This window comes from Cynara cardunculus, assembly GCF_001531365.2.
Source record: "Cynara cardunculus var. scolymus isolate 2C chromosome LG 10, CcrdV1, whole genome shotgun sequence".
Lineage (NCBI taxonomy): Eukaryota > Viridiplantae > Streptophyta > Magnoliopsida > Asterales > Asteraceae > Cynara > Cynara cardunculus.
Genome location: NC_037537.1, coordinates 3,194,176 through 3,207,536, shown reverse-complemented (window position 1 = coordinate 3,207,536; position 13,361 = coordinate 3,194,176). Strand labels below are relative to the sequence as shown.

The window sequence follows — 13,361 nt, the reverse complement described above, 5'->3', positions numbered from 1 at the left end:
ATCGCTTTCTCAAAATCACATAAAGTCATATTATAACATCGACTGAGATAAAGAATAAAATGTATATTAAAATCACGATGTATCTCGCTGCATTGCGCGAGTACGCTTCTAGTTACAAAATAAAACATAAACACTAAGTTTGAGATATAAGTAAGATATAAAATAGTGGATAAGTATATAATACTAGAAGGGTACTCGTACAATGTAGCGAGATAAATCTTCATTTTAATGTTTAGTTTTTATTCTATCTCTATTGATATAATACGATTTTATGTGATTTGAGAAAGCGATAATGTTTTTATTTTTTAATGAGATATAAATGTAATGATAGCATAAATATTTTGGAAAAAATAAATCGATATTAGTAATAAAAGTTCTCGTTTTTTTTGTGTAACTTCTTTAATTCAAATTTTTATTATAATTTAATCTAGATATAATAACAAAGTAATTTGTTTTTGATTTAATAATATTCTTTTTAATAAATATAGTAATTAAACAATCTGTTAGAACTCAATGATCATCTTGATTATATTTTAGATTTTATATTTTTAAAATGGATGTTTACTATGTATTTGATCATGTTTATATGCAGTTAGTTACATGAATTTAAAAAATAGAGCTTTAATAAATTGTACTTACGCAAAAATACTTGTAATCTTAAGTTTTAAGTAATATGCATCAATAAACAGTATCTCATACATAAAAAATGGTTCTTAACATTTTTTGTCAAATGTTTTATAATAAATATAGATAAGTAGTGTGTGTGTGTGTATATATATATATATGTATATGTAATATAATATAGATAATAAAACACAAAAACAAATTTCTTTTCGTAATATAATTTTTTATGTATTAATTCTTTTATAAAAAATATATAATTTATTTAAATTAAAAAAAACTAAAATACCAAAAAAGAACTAAAAAGAATTTTCATCAAAAAAACTAAATATCTCTAAATTAAAATGGTGGATTTTTAATAGATTTAGGGGCCGTTTACCCAAATACTTATCCGGTAAGCGCTTACCGGTATGAGTCAACACTATAATCTATTTTACCAGATAAGATTATAGTATATTAAAACGGTATCGTATACAACAATTTACCCGGGTAAGAGTCCTCACCATTACTTACCGGGTAAGACTCTCCATCTCTATCATCGTTCTTATCGGGTAAGATTTTCAGCCCTTGTCATGTGCATCAGGTGAGGAAAGTTACACGATACACATTTACCGTGTAAGTATTTAGTAAACGGCCCCTTAGTTTTAGGAAGAAAAAGAGTAATAAGTTACAAACCATAAAAATAAAAACAACGATAAATTACAAATCTTAAGAATGAAAATTATAATTTCAAAATTATAATAATAAAAATTTACAAACCATAAGAATGAAAATCATAGTTTACTTTATTTTTTTTATGTAGGATATATGNCTTCGTGCTTTCTAAATAGAGTCGTCATATACTAATTTTTTTCATCTATATATATATATATATCAAAATTAAAATTTATTTGATTTATTTATATTATATTATAAAGTATTTGACAAAAATTATTAAAAACTATTTTTTATATATGAAGTACTGTTTATTGATGTATAATATACTTAAAATTCAAGATTACAAATAATTTTACATAAATACAACTTATTAAAGCTCACTTTTTAAATTCGTGTAACGAATTATAAATAAACATAATCAAATACAAGATAAACATTCATTTTAAATATAGAAAATCTAGTTAATTTAATACTAATATCGATTTTTTTTAAAATTTTTATGCTATCTTCAAATTTATATTTTATTCAAAAATAAAAATATTATTGTTTTCTCAAAATTACATAAAATCGTATTGTATCGATAGAGACAGAATAAAAATTAAACATTAAAATGAAAATTTATCTCGTTATATTGCACAAATACCTTTATAATACATTTAGGGGCTGTTTACCAAATTTTCTATTAAGTCCTGTATGGATAAATTTGTCTGTCTGGATAAATTTGGCTGTCTGGATAAATTTGGGTTGCTGTTTACTTTTCTATCTGAATCAACAGTCTGAATAACATAAATGACCAATTTACCCCTGAGTATTAACTATGAGCTGTTTAGTATACTGTTGTTCATTTTTTAAGGCAAATGATATTTCTGAAAAATAAAATATTTAAATAACAAAACATAAATTCATAAATCCAAGTTCAAACACAAAGTAGCCAAGTTCAAATACAAGTTCAAATACAAAAATCGAAGTTCAAACATTATTGACTAAACTATTTGCAATTTCATCTCTCAAAGTAGYCATATATTGAGTGCTATTAGCACCCCATTGTGAAATGTCCAATTCTTCTTCTCCATTTCCTTCGACTACTTCTTCGTTGTTAAATATACTATCCTCATTGCACTCCATAAACAATTGGTCTTGAATATTATATTTTCTGATGAAATTATGTATCGCAAAGCAAGCAATTACCACATTTCTTTGTGTTGTAAATGGAAAGGGAGCCATCTGCTTTAAGATCGGAAATCTCGCTTTCAAGACACCGTAAGCACGTTCAATAACATTTCTGAGTTGGGCATGTGCATGATTAAACCTTTCTTCTTTAGTCAAAGCGCGTCGACGTCGAAAATCTGCCAACCAATACCTTGTGTTATGATATGGAGCCAAAAATCCACGAGCATTGGCGTACGCAGCATCACAAAGATAATATTTATCTGAAAACCACCCACATCAATCATATAATATATAAATAAAAAAAAACAAATAACAAAATGAGAATGGTTTATACCTTGTGGTGGAAAGGGAAAACCGGATCTTGGGTTAAAAGCAACTTCCCTAAGTATTCTAGAATCATGCGCTATACCTTCCCATCCAGCCCAAACAAAAGTGAATATCATGTTGAAATCACAAATTCCTAGAACATTTTGATAGCATCGACCGCCTCCTCTTCCCCTGTAAGCAGTTTGATGACTAGCTGGCACAATTGCATGTATAAGGGTACCGTCTAGAGCACCTATTGCACCCTTCATTAATAGGAAAAAGATTAAACACATAACCATGTGTGTGTGGGTGTGTTTATATAAAACTTTAAAAGTTATATAGTCTTACCGGAAATATTTCTCTCAAACGTCTTTAATGACTCGACGTATTTGAAGTTGTATCAGAAGTTGTTGGCACCACTATTTCTCTTGCGAATTCCATCATACCCAGTAAAACTTCATGGAAACAAACATGAACAGTTCTTGTGGAGCGTTGAAATCTACGTTTAATCACTCTGTAACGCTCGTTATGGCCGATCATTGTCAAAAACATTGCCATTTTCTCTTCTACACTAACATGTCTACTATCTTTCACCCAATTTCTTTGTCTAAAATGATTGCATAACAATATATACGCTTCACGTGAGAGGCGCATCAACTCTTGATATTGCGTACTAGGTCCAGTTAATAGCTCTTGGGTGTACGCATATCCGCTCAGTGCTGAAGTATTATCAGGCATTCTTTCTATTCTTTCCGAAACATTTCTTCGCCGTTTTACATATATATATATTAGGACTACGATCATCATTTCTTCCTCAAAAGTCAACATATCTATTCAAATAAAAAGGCATTATAATATATATATATATATATATATTAGGACTACGATCATCATTTCTTCCTCAAAAGTCAACATATCTATTCAAATAAAAAGGCATTATAAATCCAAACAAAACATTATAAATCTAAAAAGAAATGCATAAAATAACCATGCTTATCATAAATCCAAAACCAACATTTATCATAAATCAATAGCCACATACATGTCATAAATCCAAAAAACATCATATGTCCAACAAAACGTGGTACCAAATTGTCATCCCAAAAAACCCACAAGTTAGCACACAAAAGTTCTATAAATGTTATACTTCACAAACGTTCTAAAAACGTGGCACCAATCTTTACTGATATCCTTGCTTTGCCCCAACTGTTCTCACCCATTCCCTTGCAATTTCAGACGGTATTGTCATCCAAGCTTCTCTGTTACGGTTGTCCGTAAGAAGTGAAAAGGCAATACGGTACAACGGATCATCTTTTGCCCACCCAAGCTCGTTCAATTGTACATAAATTATTTTTATGTAAAGGATCTAGTTCTCTATGCCTACGATGTTGTTGGGTTAGGGGATGCGTGGATTCTGGTTGCATACTATCATCAGCACATGAAAAGGAAGAAAGAGCACATCTTTTTTACTTGTAGCAAAATGCAGAGCATTGGACTGTTTACTATCATCAGCACATGAATCGAGCAAAATCAGCACATGAACAACATATGTTTGTAACAAGCAGCAAAATCGAAACAAAACATGTGAATCGAGCAAAATCGAGCAAGCAAAACCTTGAACCGATAGGTAGGCCAATGCTTGAATCGAGCAAGCAAAATCGAGCAACATGAAGCAGATAAAATCGAGCAAGCAAAACCTTGAATCGAGCAAGCAAAACCTTGAATCGAGCAAAATCGAGCAACATGAAGCAGATAAAATCGAAACAAAATCGAGCAGATAAAATCGAAAAAAAAACATGCGAATCGAGCATCAACGAGCAGAAAAACCGAGTATAATCTATAGATAAGGAGAAGAGTTACCTTTGGAGAAGAGAAGATTGCCCACGAGCAGCAAAATCGGCCGATTAGGGCTCTGTTGAAGGAGCGACTAGGGTTCTGTTGAAGGGGAGAAGAGAGGCGTGTTTTGTTGAAGGGTATGCAGGGGAGAAGGAGGCGTGTTTTTTTAAGGGTATGCAGGTCATTTTCTTGGCTTAATGTGGACAAGTACCATTACCCTGCTGTGCGAATAAGCCCGTGTCTGGGCGAATAAGCCCGAAGTAAACAGCCTAAAATGGCTGTGCGAATAAGCCGGTTTATCCGGTAAGCTCATTAAGCCACAAGTAAACAGGCCCTTAATGAGTTTTGTGTTTTTTAATTCCAAAATAATCAACAACCCTGTTAAGAGATGCTAATAGCAATGTCCATCCATGCCTATCGTATCTTGACATACTTGGAACCGCTTTTATTTTAGAGTATATCTAATAGATTCTTTAAAAAAATTTCCAAAATAAAAATTTAAATATCAAAATCTTTAAAAATTATATTACATTTATCTACAAAACAGATTCTTTATTTTAGAGAATCCAACATTGTTTACAATATTAAAATACTTTATTTATTTATTAAAATATTATTTATCTATACTATATTATAAAACATTTGACAAAAACTCTTAAAAACTATTTTTTATGCATGAAATACTGGTTATTGATGCATATTACTTAAAATTTAAGATTACAAGTAAATTGTGCATAAGTACAACTTATTAAAGCTCCATATTTGAATTCGTGTAACTAAGCAGATAAACATAATCAAATATTGAATAAACATCTCATTTTAAATATAATTTTTTTTTAATATAATTAGGAATATCTGCAGATAAACATATATTTTTTGATAAACATAGATTTTATATATTTAAAATGAGATGTTTATCCTGTATTAGATTATGTTTATCTGCAGTTAGTTACATGAATTCAGTTATAAAGCTTTAATAAATTGTACTTGCGCACATTCTACTTGCAATCTTGAGTTGTAAGTAATATGCATTAATAAACAGTACTTTACGCATAAAAAGTGGTTTTTAAGAGTTTTTGTCAAATGCTTTATAATATAGTATAGATAATTTTTATAATGATAATGATTCTGTTAGAACTTAATGATTATCCTAATTATATTTTAGATTTTGTATATTTAAATAAGATGTTTATCTTATATTTGATTATGTTTATCTGCAGTTAGTTATACGAATTTAAAAATGGAGTTTTAGTAAGTTGTACTTACGCACAATTACTTGTAATCTTAAATTTTAAGTAATATGTATTAATAAACAGTACTTCATGCATAAAAAATAGTTTTTAAGAGTTTTTGTCAAATGTTTTATAATATAGTATAGATTATTGGTGGTCTCAATTGGTAATCGTTATTGGAGAAAAAAACCCTTCCCTCTTTTCCTTTCTCCATTTTTGTGAAAGCTGTTGGAGCAAAATATTGGCTCAAAATCCTCATTTTTTTTTTCATTTTGTAGAAGTCGTTGGAGATGCTCTAATATAAAATGTTTTATATAAAAATAATTCATGAATTGATATTTTATTTTCGTTTAGAAAGACTAGAAGGATATTCGCGCAATGCAGCGAGATACATCAAGATAATGTTTCGTTTTATTTTTTGTCTCTGTCGATTTAATATTGTTTTATGTGATTTTGAGAAAACGATAATGTTTATATTCATAAAAATTTGAAAAAATACATCGATATTAGTATCAAATTAACTATTTAAAATTCTTTGTTTTTTATGTAGTTACTTTAATTCAAATTCTTTATTATAATTTAATTTAAGTTTAATAACGAAGTAATTATTTTTGGTTTAATAATATAATTTTTGTAAGGATAATAATTAATTATTCTCATATAAATGTAATTCAATGATTATCCAAATTATATTTTAGATTTTTTATATTTAAAGTGAGATGTTTATCCTACAGTTAATCATGTTTATTTACAGTTAGATACGCAAATTCAAACATTAAGTTTTAATACGTTGTAATTAAGCACAATTTACTTGTAGCCTCGAATTTTAAGTAATATACACCAATAAACAGTACTTCATGCATAAAAAATAATTTTTAAAAGTATTTGTCAAATGTTTTATAATATAATATAGATTTATCAAGCAAACCGTTTTTTAATAAACTAGAAGGGTACTCGCGCAATGCAACGAGATACATCTCGATTTTAATGTTTTATTTTATTATGTTCCATGTCGATGTTATAATACGGTTTTATATGGTTTTGAGAAAAACGATAATGCTTTTATTTTTGAATAATATATAAATTTGAAGATATCTTAAAATTAAAGAAAAACATGTCAATATTAGTATCAAATCAATTATTTAAAAGTTCTTGTTTTGTTGTGTAATTTCTTTAATTCAACTTTTTTTTTATTATAATTTAATTTAGGTTTAATAAGGAAGTAATTTATTGTTGATTTAATAATATAATTTTTATAAAGATAATAATTAAGTATTCTGTTAGAAGATAATAATTATCCTAATTATATTTTAGATTTTTTATATTTAAAATAAAATGTTTATCCAATATTTGCTTATGTTTATCTGTAGTTAGTTACATAAATTCAAGTATGAAGCTTTGATAAGTTGTATTTATGCATTATTACTTGTAATCTTGAATTTTAAGTAATATGCATCAATAAACAAAACTTCATGTATAAAAAATGATTTTTAAGAGTTTCTGTCAAATACTTTATAATATAGTATAGATTAATAATATAATTTTTATAAAAATTATAATTAATTATTCTGTTAGAAGACAATAATTATCTTAATTATATTTTAGATTTTTTATATTTAAAATTAAATATTTATCCAATATTTGATTATGTTTATCTGTAGTTAGTTACACGAATTCAAGTATGGAGTTTTAATAAGTTGTATTTATGCATTATTAGTTGTAATCTTGAATTTTAAGTAATATATATCAATAGACAATACTTCATACATAAAAAATGGTTTTTAAAAATTTTGTCAAATACTTTATATAGTATAGATACTTAATTGAATTAAAAAAAATGAAATTAATTATCTAAAAAAAAGTATGTCTTTTGACTTTATTCAAATATGTTTTTAACCCCCAAAAAGAACATGAAAGACACGTTTGGTCAAAAAGAGAGTATGGATGACGTCATCTAACGGTGGTTAAATGACAAAAATACCCTCCTCCCTCAAATATTTCTTCCCAATATTTACCACCAATTTTCTTCATTCTTCTTCTCGAAATCGAGGAGGTAAAGATTCTTCAAAAGGATGATTCCACAGCAATGGACACCGCCATGTGGGAATCAATGCACCCATAAATACTCAGCTTTGATGCAGATTCCTTGTAAGTTTTTCTTTCCTTTTCCCCTACTTGATTCGATTAGCGTTCCATGAACACTTGTTTTTTCGTGTGTAATTCGTTTTCTAACTTTGCAGATTTTCTTTAATCAATGTCGTTTTTTTTATGAAAAATCGTTGGTTTTACCCTACATGATTAGGGGATTGCTGGATTGCGAATTGTAATCCGTACTCAATCCGGTCCATAAAAAAAGACCTACATTTTGATTTGCTTCTGAAATTGATGCGGGTTTTGATTTAAAGGTAGCCAGGATGTTATTCTATATGCAGTACTTGTTTCAAATATTTGGTTTAGTTGAGCTTTTCTTTCCTCAAAATCTATAATCCTTTCCTGAAGTTTGATGTTGAAAATATCGGTTGGACTTTATAACCTAATTGATGATATTTGAAGATGGTAATTCTATATGCAAATTTATGTTCCCAAAAACATTCCCGATTAGAATTAACAATTTATGTTGGTACGGAATCGTTGTGTTGCATTTGGAACATCATGAAAATATATGTTTTGGAATGAATTTAGGATGGATTGTTTGTGTTAGTAGAATGGAGAGAAAGAGAAATCATGATAGAGATTAGTCCACCCTTTCATCCGGTATGCTGCCTAACCGGTTTTTGTTAGAAATTTAAAGTTTTACGGGTGAAAAGATGCGTAGAACCTGTTTATAACTCAAAAAAGAGTTTCGTGATTCAGTCAAATAGTTGTGTTATGATGTTGGATGCATACATTCCTTCTAACAATCTTTCCTATATGCTTTAAATCTATTTACAATATTAGAGGTCATAAGATAACTTGTTACGTCCGTTGGTGTACATTTCACTTTGATTACGTTCCTATTTGTATGTAAATCAATGTGCTATATATTGTGGTTATGTCGCAATTAGATCTTTTTGGTCACTGCTTTGATTCATGAGGAGGGGTTTTGCGTGCAAACTAACATCACAAATTCAAGATTTTGCCAAGATAGTGGTCAGAAAAACTTCTGTTCTGTGATTTTATATGTAATTTTTCTGATGTTTAATGGTCAGAAAGTTTAGTTCTAAAGGACAGTTGAAAACTCTTTTTTCTCTTCCAAAAAATATAATAGTTACTTTAAACATCCCGTTCTTGAATGACAAGAATTTCTAAGACATCAGGCATGTTAAACATAAGAATCCACAACCTTATTTGGATCCTGACTTGGTTTGTAATCTTATAACAGGATATTTGAAGTAAAATTATGCCAAAGTGTAAGTACTGGCAGAAATTTACGGAAGTTTCTTATGTTTGCCTTTGCATGACCTAATCGATATATTTTCTACAAAATTCTTAGTACCTAACTTTTGCGTGCATGTAAGCAAATCTACTATCTGATTTGGTTTGATATTAATCAGCAAGATCGGTCCATACGTCATTATCATCAATTGTTATTCTCATCATCATTATGATTACCATTTTAGTTATTGTTGTGGTTTTCATTTTCATTCTGTACAATGCTTTGTATGTTATTAGCATCTCACTTGTGTCCTGAAGGGACTACAAGTAATATATTTGTTAAAATCGATCTTGTTATGCTATTTCACTTAAACTGTTTGGGACCTCTGGCTGAATCTTGCAGGGAGGGTATTCTGTAAGAAAGGGTGTAATGCCGACGGTGATACATGGGAAGAATGTGAGTACCATCTTTACGATTTGAACTTTGCATTGATTTGTTTATAAACTTTTTATGGGGGTTCAATGTTTTTGGAATAAAAAAAGTAGTCATGGCCCCCTATTTGTTTTCGCTATTTTCTTTCAGGTTTCACAATCGTTAGTGTTTCCATACTTATTCGTAGACAACGCATATTTAATGATACAATTGGTAATAGAAGTCTTGAGGCACTATCAATACAAAAGCTGATATATCCATGCTGTATTTGAGAATGCCAAGTGAAGCACTTACTTGTGCATTAGGTAAAACCAATCCAAACCAAACTAGCCAAGTATATCCCATTAATCATTTACAACCATTGATGAAGGATTCCTCGAAAAGTTAGGGTTCTACCAATTGATTTCTTTCCAAAAATAATTCAAAGTCAATTTCCTGATTTGTATCTTCAATTTCTGAAACATAGAAAGTTCTTATGTCAAACCCTTATCAATGAGGTGGGGTCTGGGGTGGTGGTGGGATGTACTCAGAATTGACCTCAAAGTAGAGCAGTTGTATCCATGCATTAGGTAACACGAACAAACAAGTTGGTACGTCTTATCCATTAGACAATTGGTCACATATGCTTCCTTCTTTTATCAATCTCCTTTGTTTTTCTGTAGAAAAATATGTGTATATAAGTTATACTTTTAACATGTTTTTATCCTTTTAAGCCTTGATAACTATATAATGCAATGATTTTCATTTATCAATAGTCTTATTTGACCTAACATCATTCAGGCTTGAGCGCGTGTGATGAGATATGCTACAAAGACCCAGTTTTAAAAGATCAACAGTGGAGTGCTTATATTGATCGCTCTCCTGGTTCTGCCAGCTACTCGCAGGTTTTTCATTTCTTCAGCTTCTCATTCTTAATTGGTGTCTTAGTTTGGCTGCAAGCATGTGATATTCAAATATTTGATGACGATGAATGCAATATATATTCAGATATATTTTACGAGTTTTAACTGCTGAATTCTGAGTAAAACCTTTTGAATTGTGTAGTTGAATGCAATATATATTCAGATATGTTTTACGATTTTTTAGTGTTTCTTAAGCTTTCTTTGCTTAAATTCTCAACTCTTTTAAAGGATGGTCACATGAACTTAAAAGAGTTGAGGAAATTATTCTTGATTTAAGTTTATAAATAAGCACAATAGCCTCCAGATTAAACGATTGTAAGATGTGGCAATGCTTTGATTTGAGACTAAAAATACTCCAACTTTCGTCGTCTTCTTACCATTGAAAAGATGTGGTTCCAAGATGATATAGAAAGATTATCTACTTTGATGGACAAAAGATAGAAAACAATTTGGAGTTTTAGGAAATGATATGCCGATATGACCAAGTTCTTGACAAGTGACACAACTTTTAATTATATGCAGAGCTCTTATCATTCTGATCATTAAATCCTTATTATTCAGTATGTACCGAAAAGCCTCTAAGTGAATTGTAAATGACCATGCCTACCTTTTCTGTCTTCAGGATTGCTTTCATGCTTGCGTATCTGGCTGTGGCTATAAGGTCAGTTTCATTAAGTTCATTTTCTATCCATTTATAGTTTCATATTGGAAATTTCAAAGCTTTATGAACTTGAATCTACTAATTCGTTTTTTGTGATAACAACAAATTTCATTTAGTTGTTAAATATATTATCTGCATTATGATCTCCCACAAATCACACATAACACTCCCTTTGTTCCAAGATAATACATCGTTTGAGTTTGGTAACCATATGTGCTTATTTTTTGAACTTATTGATAAAGCCTCGTTTGGTAAGCCATAAACTAGCTTTTTGAAAAACTATTTCAGATAACCTGTTCAATAAGCTACAGGTTTTTTTAACTTCTTTCTAATTATACCCCTTTTTGTTTTTCCAACTAGTTTTTCAAAATCATTTTACATTGTCATCAATCTTATCCGTTAGTTTTGCCAAACATAGCCTTAGTCAAATTTGACATTATGCTCCTCATGATTATAAGCAACATCTTTTGTTTGGCTGCATTGCAGTTTGATATTCCACCCGAAAAGGTTACTGAAGTTCATCCAAACCGGCCATTGCTGCCACCTAAAACCAATCCAGCACAACCCAAATCCAGCAAAAAGATCTCTGATGACATCCCCAGCACTTCAGCATAATCAACAGCAGCAGCAACATAATTTGTATGATACATGTAAAATGTATCATTTTTGTCAAGTTATACAATTAAAGTAACTTATCCTAGGAATACATAGAACTTAACTAAGTTTTCTTTTTTCTTTTCGTTTTCCCGTTCTGGGGTTAGATGACTTTTGTCGATATTTACCTGAAATGGTAAGAAAACACTGTTGATTTTTTTCCGGCTTAGGTTCTTATGATACCATATAACCATACCTGTAAACTATATGGCTCCCTGGTCGAGGTCTTGGCAACGAGGGATGATCCGTTGACATTTTGACTTCTTTTTTAACTTAACCATTTATTCTGTGTTCTTTGATGATTGTAGATTCTGTGCATCTTTTTCTATATCTCTGAACTGTCACTAAAACTTGTGCAATCTTGGGGTCTTGACGGAAACAAGCTTTCAACCCCTATGGATGTATAGTTTACGTACATCTCCATTGGAATTTTCTTGAGAACATATTTGGCTAGTTGTTTCATCAAAGGGATCTGCTACGTTCTTTTTGCACCTTTCATGAGCCTAAATATTTTTAGCTTATGACGGAGGGACAATATCAGGGCACGTGTCATGACAACCACCCTAGCTCTGTCCCTCGTAGTAGGAGTCTAAACCATAAGAATTTGTTGTCCAGTTTATTTAAAAAAATGATTGAGAGATCGTTATGTACGGAGATTGTTGCAACACTTAAACATTTCAATCATTAATGAGGTGAGTTAGGAGAGTTTTTGTGCTCCAACAAGTATGTTATATTGTATTGTAAAGTAGAAAAAAAGTATATTTTATATTTATTTCATCCATATTTCAATTGCATATTTATATATAATCTATATCTATAATATATATTAAAGAAGAAACCAAAGGTAATGAGGTGACACCTTCTAATGCTAAGAACCTCTCCTATCTTTTTTCTCATTTTTTTGATTTTTTTAAATGTTGAATATGTTAAAGACTTTTTTGCCCCTTGATGAAAAATGTATAGCTCATAATTAACCCGAGTTATTTTTGTAATTTTGTATACCCAAGTTTAACCACCAACTCTTGATTTGCTCTTCCATTTACTTTCTTTTATTTCTTAATGAAATTTGTTTTTTAAAGTTTCAATAATAAACAAAATGAAATCATATAAAATCCTTTGGTGAGGGATGAAGAAGATGAGAGTTGAAGAAGAATTCAAAGATTTTAAAAGGTATGTAGAAATTATATTCATTAAAAAAATATGATTTGTTATTACATGTTTCTTTTTCAATATTGTTGGATGTGTTGTTATATAGGATATGATTGTGTTTACGACTGGATTATATAAATTGTGTTTACGATTTGATTATATAAATTTGAATAAAATTTTGATATTTTATAATCACAGGATATGATAAACTTTTTTCGAATTTAAGCTTCATCAACAATAACTATTTATATACAACAACTATTTATTCATCTTCATCTCTCACACTCTCTCAAATTATATCTCTATCTTATACATCTCTAAATTTATTTTCTTTCTCTTTGGTTTTTCTTCTATTTTACTATTGATAATCTTCATAGTTTTTTTTT

The 13,361-nt window shown here is 29.5% G+C and overlaps 1 protein-coding gene across 1 annotated transcript; it reads left to right on the top strand.

Moving 5' to 3' along the window:
• Positions 1-7,852: 7,852 nt before the first annotated feature.
• On the top strand, positions 7,853-12,120 carry LOC112519645. Its single transcript, XM_025127862.1, has 5 exons — positions 7,853-7,970; positions 9,580-9,633; positions 10,390-10,493; positions 11,134-11,172; positions 11,659-12,120. Exons 1-5 carry the CDS (start codon positions 7,895-7,897, stop codon positions 11,785-11,787), a joined length of 402 nt encoding a protein of 133 aa, XP_024983630.1. The 5' UTR covers positions 7,853-7,894; the 3' UTR covers positions 11,788-12,120.
• The last annotated feature ends 1,241 nt before the right edge of the window (positions 12,121-13,361 follow it).